General features: G+C 36.5%; 1 protein-coding gene across 2 annotated transcripts; it reads left to right on the forward strand.

The window, feature by feature from the left end:
- Nucleotides 1-872: 872 nt before the first annotated feature.
- LOC121314727 (probable C-mannosyltransferase DPY19L1) lies at nucleotides 873-24,684 on the forward strand. Of its 2 annotated transcripts, XM_041248317.1 has the most exons (23): nucleotides 873-1,258; nucleotides 1,730-1,754; nucleotides 3,570-3,657; nucleotides 5,758-5,895; nucleotides 7,143-7,263; nucleotides 8,453-8,546; nucleotides 9,061-9,118; nucleotides 13,447-13,538; nucleotides 13,651-13,750; nucleotides 13,959-14,036; nucleotides 15,023-15,109; nucleotides 15,499-15,558; nucleotides 15,674-15,754; nucleotides 15,892-15,993; nucleotides 16,112-16,183; nucleotides 16,644-16,720; nucleotides 17,083-17,107; nucleotides 17,393-17,512; nucleotides 17,735-17,782; nucleotides 18,528-18,702; nucleotides 19,486-19,585; nucleotides 19,815-19,940; nucleotides 22,573-24,684. In XM_041248317.1, exons 1-23 carry the CDS (start codon nucleotides 1,015-1,017, stop codon nucleotides 22,730-22,732), a joined length of 2,271 nt encoding a protein of 756 aa, XP_041104251.1. In that variant the 5' UTR covers nucleotides 873-1,014; the 3' UTR covers nucleotides 22,733-24,684. The 2 variants fall into 2 exon arrangements, with proteins under 2 accessions (XP_041104251.1, XP_041104252.1); XM_041248318.1 differs by lacking the exon at nucleotides 17,735-17,782.
- The last annotated feature ends 1,315 nt before the right edge of the window (nucleotides 24,685-25,999 follow it).

Below are 25,999 nucleotides of genomic sequence, written 5' to 3' on the forward strand. Positions count from 1 at the left end.
TATAATAGTGTAATATTAAATGAACATAGTCATACTTTATATATAATAATTATAGTATTATTCGTATTAGGTTTCCAAATAATGTTTAGTACAAAAATGTCAGCAGTTTTACAGATATTTCATGGTACAGATATATAAGGCTACCATGTGATTGATATTTATACGTTTTAGTAAAATATGCATATGTAATTCATTTGTTATATGCAATATTTGTTTTTATTCCTTTATATTTACATTAATGGATATAATGCTAATAATAATAATAAATAATAATAATAATAATAATAATAATAATAATAAATCAAGAAATTCAAATGACTTTGGAAAAAAGTTAAGTGGAAAATCACGTCACGAACACGAACTGTTAGTTGAGTGGAATGCTTGTTAGAGAGATAGCTTGAAAGATCTTTCCAGAATCGAGGGGTTACATCACATTGGTCTAACAAATGTAGTATAGATTCCTCAGAACCGTTACAAAAACTACACTGGGGGAAACACGTAGAAAGATCTGGCTTCTCTTTAAGTTGGTTGGGTAAATCCCATATAGAATACTGAAGTGAATGACCTTGGCTAACTGGAAATTTAAAAGGGGATGTCCATGCTCTCATAAAAAATATATCCTCTGGCACATCCAAGATGTTCTGCCACTTTGTCATATTATTTGTTCGTGTTGTTATTTTTGAGCTGAAATAATTTCTTACAAAATACTACAACGCTTTCTTGTACAGAAACAGAGTGACAAAAGCTGCCTTGTTGTCGGTCCCCGCGTTAGACCAGAGTGAGCGACTGCGTCTTTAAACGTAACAAACAGGTTTCCATGGTTAGCAGTAACGTGCATGGAGGCATGTAGTTTCATTCCAAATCCGGCGGAAGTGAAGCAGTAAAGACATTGTGTGGGAACTGAAGTCAACGCTGAATCAGGCAGGAGCTGCCTTCTCGTACAAGAACTTTACAGACACGAATAGTTTTTTTTTTTTTTGCTCCCACTGCTTCCCGGATTTGGGGTATGAAAACATGGCGGTAAAAACTAGACGGCAAGCCTACAGAGAACACACCCAGCCGCACGACAGCTCTGCAGACAAGCCTAGAAGTCCAAGCGCAGCTAGCAACAGACTAACGTCAAAAAGAGGAGTCAGGGACAACAAACAACCCCCCACCATCAACTTGATGCAAAACAGCAAATTTGCAGCGAGCATCAAGAGCAAGCTGGGGCCGAGTCCGAGTGCTGTCATTAAAATAGCAACCACTCTGATTATAGGTAATGTACATAACGGTAATCCTTGCAGTTGTGCTTAGTTTAGGCAAACAAAAGAGCGAATTGTTAGACACTCATTTCTAGTAACATAACGTGTGACAGAAAACAACATGTAGTAGAGTGTGGGTATATTTTCTTGATCGTTTGAAACAACATTCGTTGCCATAGAGAAAATAAATTAGAATTATGACCTATTTTGTGTCAGCAAATCTTTTCAGAGAATTGTACGAGTGTAGAAAATACAAAACTTTAAAAAAAAAAAAAAAAAAAAAAAAAACCTTTGCGGCAATTAATATTGGAAATTACAATAGTACTTTTTTTTTTCATGCTTTTGCTAAATAGTTCAATTCGTGAAACTAATTCACTATCCTCAGATTAAATGTTAGTGTATACAGTTACACAAAGCTACAGAGTCAGGACTTTTGTGATTGAACATTTTGTAATCTTTAAACATTTACATTTTTCTTGTTTCAGCCGCTGTGGTTGGAATTTTACATTGGTGAGTAATAACGTTATGTGTTATGATAGCGCTTACATCGGACCTTACCGTTAAATAGAGTAAACGTGGATTTGGCTAACGACCGTTTGTCTTTATAAAATAAACATGATAACGCTTTACTAATGACATTTACCAGTAAATCTCAAGAATAACCAGGTGCTTTGTCTAATAACCGCTGTCAGAGCTTTCCCCGCGCATTGCAAGGTTCCAGGAGTAACATTGTTTGCTACAATGTTACTGCTCATAACTCATAATATATATATATATATATATATATATATATATATATATATATATATATATATACACACACACACACACACACACACACACACACACACACACACACACACACACAGCTCTGGAAAAAAATTAAGAGACCACTGCAAAATTATCAGTTTCTCTGGTTTTACTATTTATAGGTATGTGTTTGGGTAAAATGAACATTTTTGTTTTATTCTATAAACTACTGACAACATTTCTCCCAAATTCCAAATAAAAATATTGTCATTTAGAGCATTTATTTGGAGAAAATGATAACTGGTCAAAATAACAAAAAAGATGCAGTGTTGTCAGACCTCGAATAATGCAAAGAGTTGGGGAACATTGTCAGAGCAGAAGGAAGCGAGTTTTCTTCCAGGACAACCTTGTACTTGGCTTGATTCCATGCCAAAGCTGCCCGATTCCAGCCCTGGTGAAGCACCCCCAAATCATCACCAATCCTCCACCACATTTCACAGTGGGTGCAAGACACTGTGACTTGTAGGCCTCTCCAGGTCTCCGTCTAACCATTAGACGACCAGGTGTTGGGCAAAGCTGAAAATTGGACTCATCTGGGGGTGCTTCAGCAAGGCTGTAATCGGGCAGATTTGTCTTTGTGAAGGGCGCATGAATCAAGCCAAGTACGAGGTTGTCCTGGAAGAAAACTTGCTTCCTTCTGCTCTGACAATGTTCCCCAACTCTGAGGATTGGTTTTTCCAGCAGGACAATGCTCCATGCCACACAGCCAGGTCAATCAAGGTGTGGATGGAGGACCACCAGATCAAGACCCTGTCATGGCCAGCCCAATCTCCAGACCTGAACCCCATTGAAAACCTCTGAAATGTGATCAGGAGGAAGATGGATGGTCACAAGCCATCAAACAAAGCCGAGCTACTTGAATTTTTGCGCCAGGAGTGGCATAAAGTCACCCAACATCAATGTGAAAGACTGGTGGAGAGCATGCCAAGACGCATGAAAGCTGTGCTTGAAAATCAGGATTATTCCACCAAATATTGATTTCTGAACTCTTCCTCAGTTAAAACATTAGTATTGTGTTTAAAAATGAATCTGAACTTATTTTCTTTGTATTATTCGAGGTCTGACAGCACTGCATCTTTTTTGTTATTTTGACCAGTTGTCATTTTCTGCAAATAAATGCTCTAAATGACAATATTTTTATTTGGAATTTGGAAGAAATGTTGTTTTTGTACCAACCAAGCACTCAATTACATAATTGAACCCTTAATTGAACTAATAATTTGCCTGATCTGAGCTTTTTAATTATTTTAAACATGGAGATTTCACTTTAGATATAAAATTGTATAATGAGCATAAATTCTTAAACTTTTTATAAGCGACTCTATTTAAAAAGCTCAGATTAGGCAAATTATTAGTTCAAGTAAGGGTTCAATTATGTAATTGCGAGCTTGGTTGGAACAAAAACCACTGGCCTAGGTTATGGTGGTCTACTTTTTTAGAGGGGTAGACCGTGATGAATTGTCCATCATTTTACCTGTTTTCCAAACTTTAATTTTTTTGATTTTTATTTCCAAGGTACCATATTTCTAATCTTTTTGAAAATGACAGACATTTTTCTCACCTTTCAAGCCTGGAAAAGGAGATGGCTTTTCGTACAGAAATGGTAAGCAAAGTGACCCCCTTTTTTTTCATAAGGTTTTTGCACAAATTCATTTTTTTTTTTCTAAACTTGTCATTGTTTGGCTGATTTGTGTTCTACATTTTGTTCACAAAGCTGTATTTCTGCTTAAGGCAAATATTGAAATTGTTTGTATAAAAATGCTATTTTTGTCAGACATTGAGCTCTTTATAGAACAGAAGTGTTTTTTAAAACCCCAAAAGTAATGACTAAAGCTAAGGTTTACAATTTTAGAAAAGCAAACTATGAAGATATGAAACAGAGACTAACAGAAGTAGATTGGAGTAAAATAGAGAAAACACCCACAGAAAGATGGTTGTTCTTCAAAAATGTAGTACTAGAGGCGCAAAACAATTACATCCCTAAAGTAGACAAATCTAAATGTAAAACTAAATTACCAAAATGGTTTAATAGATCAATTAAAAAAAAAAAAATTCAGCGAAAAAGGAACTTTACAGACCATTAAAAAGGGACCAAAAAGAAGGTATGCAGAAAGAGTACACAGAACTGCAAACGCAAGTCAAAAAGGAAGTTAGAAAGGCCAAGAGAGAAATAGAAATGAACATTGTTAAGGGAGCTAAAACCAAGATTCAGAACTGGGCAGACACATGGCATATTACATTTAATAGAGAAAAGTGTAAGTTACTGCACGGAGGAAATAAAAATGTACATTATAAATATCATATGGGAGATACTGAAATTGGAGAAGGAATCTATGAAAAAGACCTGGGAGTTTTTGTTGACTCAGAAATGTCTTCATCTAGACAATGTGGGGAAGCTGTAAAAAAAAAGGCTAACAAGATGCTCGGATACATTGTGAAAAGTGTTGAATTTAAATCAAGGGAAGTAATGTTAAAACTGTACAATGCACTAGTAAGACCGCATCTTGAATATTGTGTGCAGTTCTGGTCACCTCGCTATAAAAAAGATATTGCTGCTCTAGAAAGAGTGCAAAGAAGAGCGACCAGAATTATTCCGGGCTTAAAAGGCATGTCATATGCAGACAGGCTAAAAGAATTGAATCTGTTCAGTCTTGAACAAAGAAGACTACGTGGCGACCTAATTCAAGCATTCAAAATTCTAAAAGGCATTGACAGTGTCGATCCAAGGGACTTTTTCAGCCTGAAAAAAGAAACAAGGACCAGGGGTCACAAATGGAGATTAGACAAAGGGGCATTCAGAACAGAAAATAGGAGGCACTTTTTTACACAGAGAATTGTGAGGGTCTGGAATCAACTCCCCAGTAATGTTGTTGAAGCTGACACCCTGGGATCCTTCAAGAAGCTGCTTGATGGGATTTTGGGATCAATAAGCTATTAACAACCAAACGAACAAGATGGGCCAAATGGCCTCCTCTCGTTTGTAAACTTTCTTATGTTCTTAAGTAGGCATAGCAAAACCAAACAGTGTGCAACAGAAGGATATTGAACAGACTGACCATGGGAAGCTGTAAAGTTTATCTGTTGGGTCTCCTCAAAACTTAGGGTCATTATCCATTGCCACTCAAGATATGAATAGCCTGGGCTATGGGGAGTATTGTGAAGCCACCAGTCTGTACATATATACTTAATCCAAAAATGTGTGTATGCTTTCATTAGCTCACATTCTTGGGTATCACAGTGGCCATTTTATAAGCTATAGAACTTTCTACAATTGTGCTTGGTTCGGCTGTGTTTTTACAATCGATTGCCTTGCTTGTGTTTTAGTAAACTTTGCATGGAAATCTGTAGCATGTGAAGAGCTCATTTGTCAGTGTTGATTTAAGAAAACATAAGAAAGTTTACAAATGAGAGGAGGCCGTTTGGCCCATCTTCCTCATTTGGTTGTTAGTAGCTTATTGATCCCAGAATCTCATCCTCTTGAAGGATCCCAGTGTGTTTTTTTAAAAAAAAAAAAAAGGAAGTGCCTCCTATTATCTTTTCTGAATATCCCTTTGACAAATTTATATCAATTTGAACCACTTTTGTAATAAATAATAAAAAAAAAAAAAAAAAAAAAAAAACTACCCCCTTTATTTTGGGGGTGGGGGGGGATGGGGGGGATGTTGCTGACTTGAACTATGCTTTTTTTTTTTTTTTCCCCTAGGGGCTTTACTATTCATATTTCAAGACAATCATTGAAGCTCCCTCATTTTTTAGTGGATTACATATGGTGATGAATGACAGGTTAACAGAGTACCCTCTTGTTATTAACACTCTGAAGAGGTTCAATCTGTACCCTGAGGTAAGTACTTTTTGCAGTAGCTTGTATCTCAGGAGTTGTAGTTTGACATTCTAACTGTGTGTTGCCGTGTGGGTCATTGCTAAGGCTAAAAGAATAGTGTAAGTATGCATATTTTTTATCACTTACAAATAAATTCAGTACAACAAACTTTTTCCTTATTGACACACAACCTACCTATTACACTGCATTTAGGATACTGGTAGCCAGTATAGTTTGTTTCCGGTAAATGATTGACCACACTGCATAGAGTTGTACGATTTCTTTAAAATGTCTAACAAAAAAGACAGTAACTGCATCAGAGATGTGACATTTCTTAGCTAAAGATCTCTATCTAGTACAATAATGGGACATTTCATGTATCTGTTGTTGTTTTTACGTTTATGTTTTTATTTTGTTAATTCACTGATGGTGAAAATAAGTCTTTAAAAGGTGGAAATAACAATCAAAATATGTTAAAATTTAGCATGTAGGCTACTGTTTTTCAGATAAGCATTTGCATATTTAGGAACATTTGTTGTATAATAACTAGAGAAAATGATCAATTTTAAATGACAATGTTATTGTTTTCTGCTTTTAATAAATATTATGTTTAGACTGGGAAATAAAAAAATTTTTACAAGGAAAAAAAAATACAGCGCTAGTCATTGCTGTAGTATGGAGTAAGTGGATCCAACCAGATTGAAGTATTATAGCCTAACATGACTCTAATTAAACTTTCAGCTAAATTCACAGCTGCTGCAGAAATGCTAAGAGGCTGAATAGCCGAGTAACATAACTAAGAACCAAGTAAAAACATATCATGGCATTTTGAAGTGACAGTTTTTGTTCATTAATCCCAGTAGTATTGTTGCATGCCCACATAGGAAAACAAGATTTCTGCAAAGAAAAACAGCTCTGTGAATCTTGAGTCTGGCTGGCCAGTAACCCTTAGCTTTCCACTGTATTCTGTTTTGTGGAATCTTACATTTGCAGACAATGCTAGGCCAGTAAATAATTATTTATTGCTAGGATTTGTTACTGTAGACTTTTTCTAGCAAATTTGGCTAAAGAGAACATCACATCCTGTTTTTCGGTAGTTCCGCCTGACTCCGACGTATGCCCCTGGCAAACACTTTGTTTGTTAGAGTGCAACAGAGTTTGTTTCTATTGAAATTTATCTTGCCTTTTATAAACTTGTATTTAAACAAGTGTGAAAGATAAAGAGGAAAGCCTCCTCTGCCAGCTTTCTTTGTTCTCTCTTCCTACAGGTGGTCCTAGCCAGCTGGTACAGGATTTACACTGCAATAATGGGAGTCTTAGGTATTGCAACCAAAATGTGCTGGTCGGTCAACAGGGGAGATGGATTAAAACCGGTTGAAAGCTGTGAAGGTAAGTAAACATGCTGCAGTTTTATTTGTTTTAGGTTAGGCTTTTGGGACTTCTAAACAACAGTCAATTTAAAGGACTGCTAACCAGTGTTTTATTTTCTTTTATTAGCTTAAATTGTAACAGTTCTCATGCTTGACATAACTGAATAGATATGTTAGTTGTTGTGCATTTAAATGAAGGACCAACCGAATTCAATCATATGTGTTCTAAAAATACCAAAATCAAAAAGTTTAACTCGTCAGCAGTAAATCTTAACATAATTTGTTGGAAAATTACCCGACTGAAGACCAGAGAGATGGGTCGCTCCTTGCTCTTTCAGATGTCAGATTTAAATGTGTGGGTAGGGGGCAGTTTGGAGGGTGTGGGTGCTTATTATCCTTTTGCCAGTAAAACTGGGTGATAATATGAATAAGGACGGACAGTTGAAACTAGGTGCTATATCGAGCATATACAGTATATTTTACAGCACTACATATAAACTGCTGCATCAAAGTACCTTTGCTGTAGGTCACATGGTCTGATTGCATTTACAGTAAATCGTTAGTGCTTTTGAACGACAACACCTGAAGTCATTAGATTTCAGGAAGCAACAGGGACTTCATGTTTAACCTGGTTTTTGCAATGTGTATCTTCCAAACCTGAAGTAAACATGTTGATGTCCCCAAACAGACCGGTTGACCAGTTTCCCAAAAAAAATGTTTTTTGTTGAAATACTGTGCAAAAAAAAAAAAAAAAAAAAAAGATTACTGAAATTTATTTTGTTCTTTTCAATGCATCATCACATGGTCACATGACTACAACGCATGTCGCAGAGTGAAGCTAAAGTTAGACACTATTAAAAATAAGCAAGTGATTAACAAAGGAAACTATGACATGCTTGGGTTTGGGAACATTAAAGCTAACTATGCAAAGTGACAGTTAAAATCATGTCCTCATTTCTGATTAGCCCTATTCTGTCTCAATATGTAATATTTTTAACAAGCATAATACTAAAAAGTGATGCAAAGTATGTCAAAATAGACAAACCGTAAAATTAGCTGATACCTTACACAATACACGGAGTTGTGGTATTATGGTTGTATTATCCCCAAAAGGATAGATGCTTTGCTTTAAGCATCTCTGCTATAAATCAGATGTAATTGTAAAGACATTATAATTTCTGCTAATTTTTTTTTTTTGTATTCATTAGGTTTGGGAGACCCAGCTTACTTTTATGTCACATTCGTGTTTATACTAAATGGGTTGATGCTGGGTTTGTTTTTTATCTATGGGACATATTTAAGGTAAGAAAATGCTGGTGTCTTCATTTTGTGTTTGTTTTTTTGGCATGGACATCAGATTGAATAGAAGGTGGTAGTGCAGTATTATCAAGGGGTCTTTTTAAGTTCTGAATTTTGTAGCAAGTTAGTGTTACTTGTCTCCCTTTTTTTTTTACTATTTTAATTTTGAAGATATTGAATACCAAGTAGAACTGCTAACCATTTTACAGGTAGAAGTAGTAGGTTACCATCTAATATCTACAAATAAAATCATCCAAGTTGTTTCCAGAATATTGCTCTTCCAGTCAGACATCCGCAGTAGGCTCTGAAAATGTTATACAGTAGTACCTAGCAATGATGTCTCTAAATTATGGTGTGCCTCTGAAAGTAGAACACTGACATCACACAATGATGTCACTGCATTGGGATTTCATTTCTTTGCATTCAAGACAGAACTCAAGAGCAGTAATTCTGTAAAATGTTCAAACATTTTGTCCAAATAAACATTAGTATATATTTTCCTTGTGTTTCCTACCAGCGGAAGCAGACTTGGTGGCTTGGTCACAGTGTTGTGCTTCTTTTATAATCATGGTGAGGTAAGTCTTTTTAAGTGTGTTTTTTTTTATTACATTTTTTTTGTTCCCCCCCCTTGATGCATATAACCTTGTTTACATTTCTGATTTACTTTTGTTTTGGTTTTTATTTTTTGTTATCCTGTTAACATCTTAGTGTATCTTGCAGGGTTTTTTGTTTGTTTGTTTATTTATTTATTTTTTGACTGAAATGGATGCAGCAGTGTTTTGCAAATAGCAGCATTATTAAAAAAAAATAAATAAATAAATTAAGCCACTAAAATGTGATTAATGTGGATCACAGACCACGCCTACCAAAAACACAAACTTTTTGTACAACGTTGTGCGTGACCTATCAAAAGGGAAACAGTTTTCGGCTTGTATGTCTGGCCTGCAGTCTTGTGAGGGGAAAAAATAAATAATAGTAGTAATAATATGGTGAATTTGTGCGTGTGCGGCAGTTGCACGAACTCCAGCATGTCAGGGCATTGGGTGCATGCCATTCCAGGGAAAAAGAGTGCCGTATTTCACTCCAGGGTGCGGTTTGTACAAGTCAAAAGAGAGGACTTCACTGCGAAATCTGTTCACCAAAAGAATTCTGTTTGTGGCGCGCACTTTCTCGACAGTGACTATCATCAGGGTGACTTTCTTGAATATAGCATGGGATTTTGAAGCAAGCAGAGAGTCAGGTTGAAGTCAGATGCGGTACTGTCAGTGCACGTCAAATGTTTTTTTTTTTTTTTTTTTTTAAATAAATATAATTGAGATTTTATAGGAAACCACCATGAACACAGACACTATTACAGTCAAACCTGTCTAACGTGACCAGCGACCACAATTTCCTTACCCAGCAACCGTCTCAAACCTGTATTAAGCACCCTTACACAGGGCTATTGATATTACAAAAATATTGTTTTAAGTGGTATGTCCTGAATTCTAAGGAATACAGTAACTGTTTTACCTTTTATCTGTAATCGGTAAAACAACAGTGCTCTCTTGTAAAGGATGAGAGAAAATATGGAGAAACAAAAGGTCCTCCCTAGATGACAGAACTAAAATTATTAAACTTGTAAATACAGTAAGTGCCAGAAAAAACTGCTGAAAAAATCGTCTCTTTTAATTTTGTTCTCACTCTTGCCTGGGAACTAGGTAGCTTCCAAATGTGTCCATTTCGTGTTGTGTTGTTCTTTCCTGCTAATTTCATAGCATGTTCTCATAATTGGGATGCAGCGGCTTAAAACTTAAAGGCAAACCATTAAGTAAAATACCGAAATGTTCAAGCCATACTTTAAGAGTATGAAAACAATGTGCGTGGTGATCAAAGAAGATCTCGTGCTTCTGCTGGCGTTGGTTTGAGGATGCAATGAATCAACACAAGGCAGACACAGGCATTGAAATTTGCAAAGGATTTAAAACATGTTGTGTGACCTGAGACAGGCAAGCATTCACTACTTTCACAAAATAATTTGTTTTATAAATGCATTATCTAAATGAATGTTATTAAATTACTTACTTCCTTTTGTTCATATTACATCTTCTGGCTTTTACAGTGTATATAAGACATACATAATTACCAGAAAGCATGTCAGAGACAAGTAGAACATTCATAAGTTATGGGCCCTCTTTTGAGAGGCCGCTATTAGACTGTCCCTTGAGTGGTCTCTTAATACAGGTTTGACTGTGTGTTTATATCTGTGTATTAGCCCAAATATAAGGCAAGGCTTTTTAAAAAAAATTTGTAATGAAAATAAGATTTGAAAAAAACAACTCGCCTTGTCAAGGCTATTGTGAAAGTGCGTATTGAGTACAGTATACAGTAATGAAAATTGATAAAACTAGCTGCAGTGATCATGTGGAAAAACAGTGGATTGAAAAGGGGTCAAGTATCAAAGGGATTAGAAAGAAGTTATGATGCAATTGCAATTATTCTGCTGCTGAAAAATTTGTCGCCTAAAACAACACAGGTGGAGACAAAATAACTGCTATTGAACGCCCACTTGGAGGAAATCATTTTGTGCACTGTGTGGGTTGTCTGTTTATTAATTTCCTTGCTTACCTAACGAGTAAGTTACAGTATTTCAGTTGCATTACTATTTTTGACAGAAACCTACAGTCTGGCAACAAATTAAATCAGCAAAAATGGAGAGGAAGGAGCTCCATGTGACATTCATGGATTTGGCTAATGCATATGGTTCAGTGCCATATTTTTCCAATGTACCGATGACAATAACAAATTTAATGAAAGCCTGCTTTGGAGATTTGCAATTTAGTTTTTCAACTTCAGAATTCAGCACTACATGGCAATGCCTAGAAGTTGGAATAATGGCAGGATGTACCATTTCTCCACTGGCTTTTACCATGGCAATGGAAGTAATTATTAGGGCATCAAATGGGTAGTGGGAGGAGAGCGCTTGGCTTCTGGAATGCGACTACCACCAATTCCTGCATACATGGATGACATGACAACAATGACTACAACCGTAGCCTGCACTAATCGGTTATTGGGCAAATTAACCAATAACATTGAATGGGCACGAATGCAATTCAAGCCCACTAAATCAAGGAACATCTCTGTAATTAAAGGCAAAGTAGTAGATAAAGGGTTCTACATTAATGGTGAGGCAATATCAACAGTGTCCGAGAAGCCAGTGAAAAGTCTAGGGAGATGGTACGACGGGGAACTAAAGGACACAGTTTGTGTGGAAGAAGTTAGACAACAAGCAGTGGAAGGGTTGAAGAGCATAGACAGCAGCGCTTTACCAGGCAAACTGAAACTCTGGTGCTTTCAGTTTGGTCTACTGCCAAGACTGCTGTGGCCACTGACTGTTTACAAGGTTATCTTGACAACAGTTGAGAAGCTGGAAGCTTTAATCAGTTCATACGTCAGGAAATGGTTAGGAGTTCCACGCTGCCTCAGCAGAGTGGGACTTTCTGGTAAAGGAATACTACAGCTACCAATCTCTGCTCTAACAGAAGACTTTAAGTGCAGCAAAGTCTAACTGGAAATGACATTAATAGATTCACGCGACAAATGGGTGGGCGAGGATACCTCATGTCCTTTGTGTTCATCACCTGCAACATTAAGGCACATTTTAACAGGATGTAAGGTGGGTCTTAGCCAAGGACGGTTTACATGGCGCCATGACCAGGTGCTGCAGTGTTTGGCCTTAGCATTGGAAGACAAGCATAACCTGACCAATAAGTTGCCACCAGTTCCATCAAAGCATTACACACAAAAGACAATATTCCTCCGTCCAGGAGAGCAACCACCAAGAAAAGGTGTTAAAACCAAGCCTTGCCCAGGAAAACTGGAAGATGCTGGCAGATGTTGGTCAACAGCTTATTTTTCCACCTGAGATTGCCACCACTAACTTTGGACCAGTCATTGTCTGGATTTTGGAAGGTCACAACTCTTATTTCTTGTCGATCTCCATTTAGTCGCTGCTTCTGTTGATCAGTGGGATCCCACTGCCTCGCTGGTGGTTCAGAAATGTAGGGTTGTGGCACATGTTCCCTAAAATTAATTGGGACTTTGACTTCATCTTCAATGTTTTCAGCGGCAGTCACCATGTGTGTTTACCTCTTCATACGTAACTTCCGGTTTTATTCCGACCAGCACGATTTTTGAGTGGGTGTGGCCATACACCACACAAAATCCATCATATCTTCCTTGTTTATTAATATTTTTTAACCACATAAAAACTGATTTATGAAGAAATCTGTACAGAAATGTATCTGTGTGTTTGACCTGCAAGATACATTTTAAGGCTGCTTAATACTTCAGTCATGCAACTGTCTAGCAGATCTAAATCAGCCTCAACACTGAGATTGGTAGGTGTATTTGTTCTGGTCTAGCAATCAAAATAAACAGAACAAATGAAACTGAAGTAGTTTCAGACTCTTAATGGAATTTTAGCAAAAGTTTTATAAAGAGGAAGAAAATATGTGTGGGGGGGGGGGGGTAAATAAACTGATGCATTTTATTACATTTTCTGGACTGGTGATGTTTTCTCTGAGTTACTGAGAATGAGAATCAAAGCAGTTGGTTTCTGGGAGTTGGAGTTCTTCTAAAAGGAATGAAAGTCAGGATGTTTCCTTTTTGTCATGACTTTTTCATCACAATATGTGATAACATGTTAATGTTGTAATATTATAATCTGCATTCGTGTAGTAATAACTTTTACTGCACAGCACAGTTAATGAAAACCTGACCACAAAATGCGTGTATTATTAGGGCTATCCTTAATTGTATGAGAAAAGTGGTTACTGCATAGTGAACCATGCTGTGTCTCCAAAATATTGATATGCTTGACATTCACTCTCGTATATCATTTATTTTTCTCTTTACTTAGAGTACCCGAGTCATGTGGACTCCTCCCTTGCGAGAGAGTTTCTCTTACCCGTTCCTTGTGCTTCAGATGCTGCTTTTAACATACATCCTCAGGTAATGTAACCATATGTGAAGTTCTATTACAAATGTATGGGGGTTATCCTAACACAATATTTTCTTTAGATTTAAACTCTCTGAACTGTAATTTTTTTTCTTCTTTTTTCAGGAGTCCAAGACCAGGAAAAGTTGCCTTTGTTGCCCTCGGTGTTTCTAATGTCTTTTTCATGCTTCCTTGGCAGTTTGCCCAGTTTGTTTTACTTACTCAGGTAAGAGACATTGCAAACGTGTACTATGACTGTGACTGTTTTAAAACACAACAATTAATAAAATGATCTTGTAGAAAAAATAACTAATTAGTGCTCTACATTTTTTTTAATTTGATGTGCTCTTTTTAACAATTGTAAAAGTAGTCAAGCCTTTACTTGTGTATTTCTTGACCTCTGCTTCAATTAATCATGTTATTTGTATTTTCAGATTGCGTCCTTATTTGCTGCACATATTGTGGGTTATCTGGGCTATGTAAAGCTACGGTCACTCTTATATGTCCACATGGTAGTATTTTTTTTTTTTTTCATTATATATTGTGTGTGTGTGTAAAGGGGAGTAAGTGTATCAGGCTAATGTGTATGACTCCAAATCAGGATTTTCTCTGGGTTTTATATTTGTGTTGTCACTAATCCTTTCTGTAAACTTCATCACTGGAGAAATTCAGTTGTGATTTAATCAAGAAAATTTACTTCATCTCACATGTACATCAATAAAGAGAGATTTTTTTTTTTTTCCTATTCTTTAACTGTGTTCTGTAGATTTAAAAAAAAAGAAGTACACTATTGTAAACATCAGTCCAGGTACAGTTCCAGGAGGAGTAGTTCTAATAAGTGCACACAGAGAACAAATGTTATTTATAACCATGCTGTAAAAGAGGTTTAAAAGAGAATTTGCTGCAGCAACATAAGTATCAACTTTTATTTTAATGATAATCAGTGGCAAGTAACATGGCGAGTTACCAATTGGTACTGTGTAGACTTAGATTTATTGTAATGTGTGCTCTTTTATTTGTTAAGAAAAAGAATGTGGACAGGGCTTTGATCATGTTGTGTTTACATGTTTGGAAATAGGTAGACTCTGTTTGTTAACTGGCAGTTAAGTTTAGTTTAAAATGACAATTGGGACTTCATACTGTATGCTGGTGGTGGTCTGGAGGTACCGTTAGTAACCAACATGTTTTATTGGTGTATTGGGTGCTAGAACATAATTACCGGTAGATGCCCAAAGGCTGAATTCAGTCTGTTCTTTGCAAGATAAAAGGCAGATCACATAGCTGATAACGTGGCATCCCTTTCTTTGCGAAACGTATTGCTGAGGCACGCAATCTGTACATGGCTGCATTGCTTGTGCTTCTGTAGCAGCAACGTGATCTTTTGTACGGCTGTGTTTCGTCAGGCTTTCAGGAAATCTGGTCACCCTTTCGCAAAAGGCATTGTTTTTGTTTGCTGCAACGCAATAACTACATTCTTATCGTAATGTTTCTCTTTCAGATTTCCCTGTTAGTTTGCTTTGTTTTGATGTTTGGAAATGCCATGCTGTTAACATCCTTTTATGCGTCGTCGCTTGTAACAATTTGGGTAAGTGTGTGTATATATGTATGTATGTGTATATATGTGTGTGTGTGTGTATGTGTATATATATATATATATATATATATATATATATATATATATATATATATATATATATATATATATATATATATAATGTGTGTGTACATGAGAGATGATCCTGACTCAGTCGTTTAGAAAATTGAATATAACTCCTAATAGATTATGGAGAATAAAAATAATTGTCATTGTCGCATATGGTAAAGAAAAACAACTCGGGATACAATAGTTTTATTATTAATTTACCTGTATACTTGAATAACAAAGAGTGATCCATGTTTAACATTTAGTATAAACCACCTCTGTCAATGTGGTTATTTGTAATAAAACCTTTTATTCATTCTTTCTTTTTTCAGGGAATCATTGAAAATAGAACACAAATTTCACAATTCTGCAAAACAGCTGTTTTGACATGTGTAAGTGATGGCACACAAACCTTAAACAACAAAGCTATTTTGTGTTGTCTATTTTATAATTTTTAAAAAATCCTTTCATGTGCTGTATTCTAATTATTTGTATCTTTATTCACAGGTTGCTCAAGGTGTTGGCTGGTTAATATCTACAGTTTTCTTAAAATTTTTGACTTCAGTCATTCTTGGAGTTAGTGATGATGTAAGTTGCATAGCACATGAAATGTTCTTTTTATAGATTTATTATTATTATTCCTGAACTATACTCCCACTCGGGCCAAGTGGGAGAATGACATATTTGTTTTAATATTAACTTTTCTTTTTTTTTTTAAAACCTAGGCCCACATAAGCAATTTAATAAAATCGAAGTTTACAAGTTATAAAGATTTTGATACACTGATGTACACCTGTGCTGCTGAATTTGACTTCATTGAAAAAGAGGTAAATATTTTTTAGAGAAATGTATTAGTCTATAATTTAATACCCTGAATGTCGGTCATTTTGGAAGGTAATTTCTTTCTCAAGTTTTACAGTAAACCATTCTTCTGTTTGATTTCAGACTCCTGTGAAATATTTAAAAACGCTGCTTCTGCCTATTATTCTCTGCGTGTCTGTGGTAATTATACAAAAGGTGAGGCTCTCTTACTTTTGAGAAGCAGACCTAAATTATTTTTACTCTGTAGATTAGAAAATATATTTGTTGTAAGGCTTGTATCCCAAGCTTTCAAGACCTCAAAGGTCTGTTCTTTTACATGAAAAAAAGGCCTTGAGGTCTTGGAAATTTGTGATCAATTATTGGTTAGTTAGTCCAATAAAAGGTATCGCATGTTCTCTTTGTCTGTCATCTCTTGACTGATACAGCTACCATTTTATCTATTAACGACTGTGTTATGTTACAAATTCATGAAACAATAATTATTTTATATTACATCTATGCTCCCTAAACAGTTCAGCAGTAAACAGTAGACATTTACCATCAAGTTTTTAAATTATTATGCAATTTTCTGTTTCCTAAATGTGGTGCACTTTCTTAGCTACACAATCACTGATATATATATAATTTTTTTTTTTTTCATTTATTTTTTTTACAGACTGTAACAGAAGTCTGGGGAATGTTAAGAATGAGTGAAAAGAAAGGAGAGGGCAGTGAACACACAGTTTCCCAAAAGTAAGCTCTTCTGTATTGCAAGAAGTGATTTTGCTTTACTATTTGATGCTATTGTGAAAATGTTGTGACAGCTTGTTAAGTGGTTTTACAAAGCCATTTGCAAATTTAAGTAATGCTATGAAATTATGAATGTGATGTTTATAGTGGTCAAGTTACAGAAAGTCCACCCACATGAATGTGTCTAGTTCAGCTGGACATTTCATGTTGTGAAATGCTCTGGTCTGATATAAAACGTCAAGAACAGAAAAAACTGTATGTAGGTTGGGGTAATTTAAGTGTGTTGTGAAGGTAGTAGTCAAGGTTTTTTATGGAACTCTGTGAAGTTGTTTATTAATAGATTGTAATGATTCCTTCCATTTCAGGACAGCATATTTTGCAAATGGAGAGGTACGGATTACATTTTTTTTTTTTTTTTTAAATATACTACTTTGGCATAATGTTGTCATATCTGTTTTACTAAATAAAGTAGCCCAGACACGTAGCCTTTTGATGCAGGTGACTTGAGACTGATTAGTAATAGGCTACTATTCATGTATTAAATTATATCTTAGATCCAGCGACTTAAAAGTGAGATGGTTTTGCTTTGACTACAGAATTATTGGTATCATTTTTAATGAGGATCCTAAGCATGGCCATTTTAATTAATAACAGTCTTGTGTTTCCTTTTTCCAGATGGTTTACCATGTTTTGCAGTTAATAGCTTTTACAGTGCTTGCAGTCCTAATCATGAGATTAAAGCTTTTTCTTACTCCTCATATGTGCATTATGGCATCATTGATATGTTCAAGGCAGGTAAGAAATTCTGAAATTAATGTCAAGTTCTTATTTTATTGTTTCCCCCCCCCACCCCCCGTTTGAATTCATGAGAAATACCAAGAAGCATAAAAAGTTGATAACAATATGATGCAACTTTCATAGCCCTGAACAACGTCCACAGACAGGGAATTTGATTACCTATGTTATCCTCAACCTGGGGTAATTCAGTTTTCAGATCTATTCTGTTTGGTTTTACAGTCTGTGCCGCTTCATCGGGACGCCTCGGAAAAAGAGAAAATATCCAGAGTAAGCGGCTGTCCCAATTAAATGAGAGGCAGTTGAGAGGATCTTGGTCACACTTTTATTCTTAATGAAAAGAAAAATAATTAAATCACATCACATTGATTTAAATGTAATACACTATTTAGAATACAAGTGTTTTTTTTTGTTTGTTTTTTATTCATAAACAAAATTAATTGCACCTGCAATGTTGACATGCCAAACTGTCTTTGCAATAGCAGCCTGAGAAACCACAGGCGGCTCCTCCTTCAAGAGTTCAGCGTGGTTTACACAAGTCACAGTGTAACCACGTACTCTCTGCACTGACTGCACACATCTTCGTTCATCATTTGAAAATACTGTATCCCAATTAAACGAAGTGATGTCCCAATTAAACATAAATAGCATTGGGCAGAACCGTCACCCAGAGTTGTATCCCATTTAAGCAGAATTCCCGATTTTACACGGCGCCGACTGTATTTATGTTCATCATGTTATTTGTACCAACAGTCAGACCAATCTGTGCCATAGCACAATAATGGGCAAGTTATGTGCTTGATCACCCAAGTGCAGCAGTACCCTAAATGTTATACATTTTCTAGAAATAAAACAAACCTGTCGGACAATTGATGAAACCTGATCCATTTCAATACAGTAGTTACATTAAACAAAAAAAGAGTTATTTGTGTTAGTCATTGTAATCCTGATTATCCTAATCTTTGTCTCTTCTGCCCATACTGTCTGACGTAGCTTGTCACTTGTTTTGTTCCAGCTGTTTTGGTGGATAAAATGGCAATACAATCACCATGGGATGGTGTTGGTGATCATAGTGGTCATGTCTGTTCAAGGGCTTGCTAACCTGAGGAATCAGTGGAGCATCATGGGAGAGTTCAGTAACATCCCACAGGAGGAGCTTTTAGAGTGGATCAAAGCCAACACCAAATCAGGTAAATGCTTACAATGGAATGGCCATCAACCAGACACTGCTACACATGGTGTTTGCTCTTGCAACTTGGACCTCAGCTGGCTTCGAGTGGATCAGATTAGACTTGAGCACTGACCTGAGTTGGCTTTGGCCCAGTATGCGCATGCATAGCCCTTGAACTGTAGTGCGTGCTTGATTAAGTCATATTGACCACCCCTTGTGTGAAGACATTTAACCTCCCCAAAGCGGAGGCGGAACCATTTAAATCAACGACAAGCCTGTCATTGTGTCACTTGTGTGTTTTTAATTCAAGGTTGTCGTTCCGTGCTAATTACGATTTAATTTTGCTATCAGTAATGGAGCGAGGCATTGAAAACTTGCATATCGGGCATTTAAAGTAACTGGTGGTGTTGTATACATTTACACATCAGTCTGACAATTCTTCTTATATGTAAATTCAAACAAAACATTTACATAACATGAATGACCTACAATTTGTAGTTTTTAGAAGTAAAATGACAATGTGCAATACATACAAATAAAGGAAAATAAATGGATACATACACAGTACCATGGTGTCTGAAGGTTTAAGTAGAAAGGAATAGAAGGTCATTACGTCATTAACTATGTAGTAAATTACATCACAAATGTTAGATTTAGATACAAATAAGTGAGTGTGGTTACCGTGGTATCAAAAGCATATAAATACCTCCACTGTTCGTTATCAAATACACTTTCCCTTGACAAAGGTATGTAAACCTACCGAAACCTTTCGTTTACATTTATTTTATTTATTTTTTTGCAGATGATGTTTTTGCAGGTGCCATGCCAACAATGGCAAGTGTTAAGTTGTCAGCAGAGAGACCTGTTGTGAACCATCCACATTATGAAGATGCTGGGCTGAGGTTAGTTCATTAAAAATATGAATTGATCCTTTCTGTCTGTCTGTCAAAATCTAAGTGGTAAACTCAATAACTTTCATAGACTTTTATAGACTCTTATTTAATTTGGGTAGTATCTGAAAAACTGTTCGTTTTTTATGTTACTGTAGTGCGACATGAGAATGTGTTTATTGTTGCTTAAGTAAGAAGATGTGTAACTGGTTCGCGTTTTTGATCTTCTGTACTTCTTCAGAGCAAGAACAAAATTGGTGTATTCTATGTACAGCCGCAAAACAGCAGAGGAAGTCAAATGGAATTTAATGAAACTTCAAGTGGATTATTTTGTTTTAGAAGATTCTTGGTGTACAAGACGGACCAGGTAACCTACAGCTACCCTGCAAATACATTCCTGTTTGCTTGTTATTTTTATTTATTTATCTTTTTAATGATCTTCTTATCCCACACAGGGGATGCGTTTCCCCTGGTGTTGGGAATGTAGTGGAGTTGTAAATCTGTTTTATATATCTAGAGAACTGGTTCACTAAGCATATTCTTTAGCATAAGTTCAATTCTTATAGCTCATTAATACCAGCAGCAATACCAATCAGCAATACCAACAGTGAAAAGTCTAGGGAGATTGTAGGACGGGGAACTAAAGGACACAGTTTGTGTGGAAGAAGTTAGACAACAAGCAGTGGAAGGGTTGAAGAGCATAGACAGCAGCGCTTTACCAGGCAAACTGAAACTCTGTTGCTATCAGTTTGGTCTGCTGCTAAGACTGCTGTGGCCACTGACTGTGTACGAGGTGTTCTTGACAACAGTTGAGAAGCTGGAAGCTTTAATCAGTTCATATGTCAGGAAATGGTTGGGAGTTCCACGCTGCCTCAGCAGAGTGGGACTTTATGGTAAAGGAATTCTGCAGCTACCAATCTCTGCTCTAACGGAGAAGTTTAAGTGCGCCAAAGTCTGACTGGAAATTACATTAGTAGATTCACGCGACAAATGCGTAAGGGAGGCAGCACCTGTGTGGAAAACTGGAAGAAAATGGACGTCAGAGAAAGCTGTGGAAGAAGCTAAGGCTGCCCTTAAATCGGATATATTATGGGGCAAGTTCAGCATGGAAAAGGAGGTTTTGGTCTCGGTTCCGCTCCTCCTACATGGCACAAGGCCACCCCGGCTCAACGGAGGAAGCTGGTAGTCAATGAGGTGCAAAAGCAGGAGGAGAGAATCAGGTGTGTAAAGGCTGTTTTCCAGGCCAAGCCGGGAGAATGGATGAGATGGGAGAGTGTGGAACAACGCAAGATCGGTTGGCAATACCTATGGACAATCTAACAGAGCAGGATCAGTCTCCTCATCAGATCAGCATATGATGTTCTCCCATAGAACCTAAACCTCTGGGTGGGTGAGGATCCCTCATGTCCTTTGTGTTCATCACCTTCAACGTTAAGGCACATTTTGACCGGATTTAAGGTGGGTCTTAGCCAAGGACGGTTTACTTGGCGCCATGACCAGGTGCTGCGATGTTTGGCCTTAGCATTGGAAGACAAGCGTAACTTGACCAATAAGTTGCCACCAGTTCCATCAAAGCTTTACACACAAAAGACAATATTCCTCCGTCCAGGAGAGCAACCACAGTTAAAAGGTGTTAAAACCAAGCCTCGCTCAGGACAGCTGGAAGATGCTGGCAGATGTTGGTCAACGGCTTATTTTTCCACCTGAGATTTGCTACCAGTAACCTTCGACCAGACATTGTCTTGTGGTCTGGATCAGCACGCCCTGTTCATCTGGTAGAGTTAACAGTGCCATGGGAAGATGCTGTGGATGATGCGTATGAGAGGAAGAAACTTTGGTATGCTCAACTAGGTGCTGAAGCGGAACAGCGAGGATGGAGAGTCCGAGTTTACCCAGTGGAGGTGGTTTGTCGAGGATTTGTGGCACACTCTACAACCCGGTTTCTCAGAGATGTTGGGTTCAGTGACCAAAAGTTGCGTCGCACAGTGAAGAACTTGGGGGGATGAAGGGGGGTGATGCTGGGACGCCAGAATCACTTTTGAGCCCTCCCTTGAAGTGTCGTGGGCTAGACAACGAAACACTGAGGATGGAAGGTGCCCACTTGAAGACCGCAGAGATGTACCCTACTTAGCTCGGTTGTCATGCTGATGCACTAGGGAGACCGCACTGGGTTGATCCCCGGAGCCAGCATCGCAGCCGTTGTGTGTGCTGATGCGCTGGGGTGGCAAAATGAGCTTATCCCTGGAGCCAGCATTACACTTCAACAATTAACCCCAGAAAGAAGGATATCTGCATCATCAAATGGAAAACAACGCAAATGGATGGAGATACAGATAGATCACATTAGTTTACTGCAAAGCTACGTCTTAGTTGGCGCTTATCTTGGCGAGAGCCGAGTTCAAAACAGCATGAAGTTCAACATCTACTCTCATGTAATGGAAATCATTAGTTTTGTATTAATGAACCACTTATGAGAAATAAACAGTTAAGAATTCCAGTACATCTTTTCCTGCGTATAGATGCCATCCCGTGCATAAGGCGATGTTCAAGTTTAAAAGAAAAAAATTAATAAATTTAAATTATTTTTAAAAACTATTAAACGATAATATATTTTTGTTTAACAGTTCCAGAATACAATCTTTTGTTTTTGTGATTTGAAAAGCATTGTGTGTGTAGGATCTGTTATCCCCCACTGGGGATGAATTCCCCTGCGACGCGGATGTAGTGAAGATTATCATCCTCTTTGTCATTATACAGAGCTTTAATTTGGAATTTACAGCCGCGGTGGGGGATGTATGTTCCTGGCATACTTGTTACAACAGAATTCATTTGGGACAGTTTGAGCTGCCCAATCTGCATATGATGTTATAACAGACACCCTGTACACAATACATCAACTTTGTATACATTAAGTAGTATTATAGTCACAAAAATAAACAGAAAAACACTTGTAAAATCTTGATGCAACCTTTCTGAAAATGTGTTCTTTTACTTTGCAGGCCTGGTTGTAGCATGCCAGAGATATGGGATATTGAGGACCCTTACCATGCTGGCAAGACCCCCATATGTACATTGTTAGCTGTTAATCCCCAACCTCATTTTGTGAAAGTGTTTGAAAACAATGTTTACAGTGTCTTAAAGCTTACCAAAGATACGTAAACAATTGTACTTTGTGACAGCTAATAAGATCTAAAGATTAACACCTTCACTGTTGCAGCCCAATGTGTAGAGGCAGACACCTCTGTTGTGATCATTTGGGACCAGGGTCACAAGTCCATGTTGGTACCCAGTATTCAGCTCTTTTTTTTTTTTTTTTAATGTTTTAAAATATCAGAACTGTGTAGGAATATTTAGTATGTTGAGTTAGGCGTTTTAATCGGGGGAACTACAGTTGAGTTCAATTAAAAATATTAACTGTCTCCTCTTCTATTATTCGTAAGTTTTTTTTTTTTTTTTTTTTTTTTTTAAGATCTGGTCAGTGTGGCCACCATGACTGACCCCCTTATGGTTCAGAGTTATTCCTTTGAAACATGTATAGTAATTTTTCCAGAGGACAGATTACGGGAAAAAAAGAAACTTGGTGCATAACTGAGAAACTAGAAAACAAATGTGTACACAGGGATGACTTACTCCCCTAATGCTTGTTTTAATTGTGTTTTAAAACTAATCTTTACATATTTTTAATTACTAGTTTGATTTTTAACAGTGTTTAAACCTACCATAGGATTGACTTAAGAACCACTTTGATGTGCTGACAGAGAAAGCACAGTGTAAGTTATTGAATGTGTTTTAGTTTTTTGGGGTCATTTCTATTTCCAAATAATCTGGGAAAGCTGCCAATTGAGAGACAACCTTTGAAATGTCAAACAGAAGGCAACTGTGTATCATGTTTTTGGATTTGTTCTTTGTTGTTTTTTTAATGCCTTCCTTTCTAAAATATAGATGTACTTATGATGCCCCAGAATTAAACATTAACTAGTAGATTGATGCTTTGCTATTTTTCTGAGTAAAAATAAGGGTATGTGGTTTACTTCAGTTATGTCTCAGAGATGACTAATGGTTTTTTTTTTGTTCTTTTTATTATCTTTTTTTTTTTTTTTTACCTCAAGTTGTTACAATATTGTAGTGCAATTAATCTTGCACTATAGTAAAGTGCAGAATGCCAAAATGTTTAATCTCTTCTTTTAGGGCAAAGTGAGCACATAACAAGTCATATGCAAAGAATATTGTTATTGTATTACCATTTGTGTGCTTGAACTTAAACCCATGTGCAAAAGGGTTCTACAAATATAGGGTCTTGAAATTAAGGTGTACTTTTCTATATCCTTAAAAAAAAAAAAAAAAAAAAAAATTTTTGCATATTGATGTCTTTTGAAGTTTTGTTACACAATTAATTGATTATTGGGTAGATATGGTGAATGGTAAAAGCAAAACTAATGTATGTATTCATGAATGGGAGGCAATAAACTGGTACACCAACAGTAGGAGAACGTAATGCAGCACATATGCTTAGCTAATCCTGACCAATAATTACACAGGATCTCCTTTGACAGTTTTTTTTTTGTTTGTTTGTTTTTTACCCCAAGAAATTACTTCTGTTGAAGTTGGAGCAGTATAGTCAGTTTTTTTTAAAGATTGATACATAAATTCATTTTGAGCCTGCTGCAGTTTTTTAAATTAGATTTGCCACTGTTAATTGTGGTATGTCTGTGATGAACATACTAAAACAGTTTTTTGTTCTGAGCCTGTTAAGCCATTTGAGTTTTTTTTTTTTTTTTTTTTTTTTTTACCCCAGTGTAACGCAAATCCTTTATCTGCTAGCACGTACATTACTGAACAATAGCCAATGTTTCAGGACAAACTTGCAGATCGTTCATTTAATAGTCCTTTAAGCTTGTATAGATAAAGTGCCTCGTCATCCTCCTACAAACAGTATATCCCTTGTATTCTGAATGCATTATGGAATTAAAACCGGTGTAAGATGTGTAACAGTATTATATATTTTTTTTATTATTGTTTACAAAATGTAATTGCTTTTTATTGTAAAAGGGATTTTCTTTCTATGTTTTACATAGTGTTTTTTTTTTGTAAATTAAAGTAGCTTCTCTGGGTACCTGTGTCTGCATTGTAGACTTGTATTATATGTTAGTTCGTGTTTTTTCTTTTGTGTATTTGAAACAACAGGTTTATGCAAGTTGTAAAGACTTGAACTGTGTTGTGAACAAACAGAAAATAAGCTACTTTTAACACAAAATAGTAAATATGAACTGGAGAGGATGGCTGTAGTGGAAAATTATTGCCCTAGGGGAAGACTATTGTTGCAGACTGGGCTATAATGACTGAAGCCGAGGGCTGCTTGCATTGCACCCTGGAGGTAACAATAGTCTTCACGAGGGACATTTTATTTTCCACTATGAATGGAGTCAGCAGTACATATTTAATATATGAATATATGGTCAAGAAAATAAGTGAGTTGGATAGTAAATATGACTATCCCATAGTTAGCAAAGTCTTTTTGGTGTACAGCTCTCCGTCTGGCATGCTGACTGCAGCGCGATTTGTTACTACAATTTATTTTACTGCTGCATAATTTGTGTTGCAAATCAGATTTGGAGCTTGATCTAAGAAAACTAATAATCCTAATTCAGTTGTTTTTAATTTATTATTTTTTTTTTTTCAATATGTTTTACCTGTTATGTAAAAGAATAACTACAGTACTGTGATGTCCTCCATTTATTAGTGTCTATTTTCTGGGTTGCAGCAAGATCACAAACTTATCTTATATGTTAGAACATTTATATGAAGCAATAATTCCTACATCACAGACTCTTGTCCGTCCGTCCGTCCGTCCGTCCGTCCCCCCCCCCTTCCTGCTGCTTCTGTGGTGATTCCTTTGAGCACCTCCCTATTAGCTTTTCCTGGGAAAAACGAACAAAAAAAGCCCAGTCTCAGTGGTAGGTAAACAAAGGCTATGTGATTAAGAGGGCTTTTTTTAAAATTTACTGAAATCTCTGAATGTCAAAGTTGATAGCTAACAATGTGCCCTTCATAGTAAATCATTATTTGCTGGTTTATGTAGCGTTATATGGCATGAGCTTAAATTTGTATTCTGTCCTCCATGCATAACACAGATATCCTGTATAGAAGTGTCTGAATGAAGAGGTGCAGACAAGCGTCACGTGATTATTTTCTATGAAAGGCATATTATCTTTCAATTGACCTACATATGTATGCGATCATAATTCTCTGATGGTCTGTCAGGGCACTGTGTCTACATTTAATTAAATTATTTAATTGAATAAATCTGACAGTGCTTCTGAGATTAAGTATAGCTACAGATGAAGTAATTTCATATTGGAGATATTATAACAGCCACAGGGGTACTACAGGCATGTGATTTGGTTGAAATGTAACCAGACACTAATA

The sequence above is a fragment of the Polyodon spathula genome, chromosome 4 (assembly GCF_017654505.1).
Source record: "Polyodon spathula isolate WHYD16114869_AA chromosome 4, ASM1765450v1, whole genome shotgun sequence".
Taxonomy (NCBI): Eukaryota; Metazoa; Chordata; class Actinopteri; order Acipenseriformes; family Polyodontidae; genus Polyodon; species Polyodon spathula.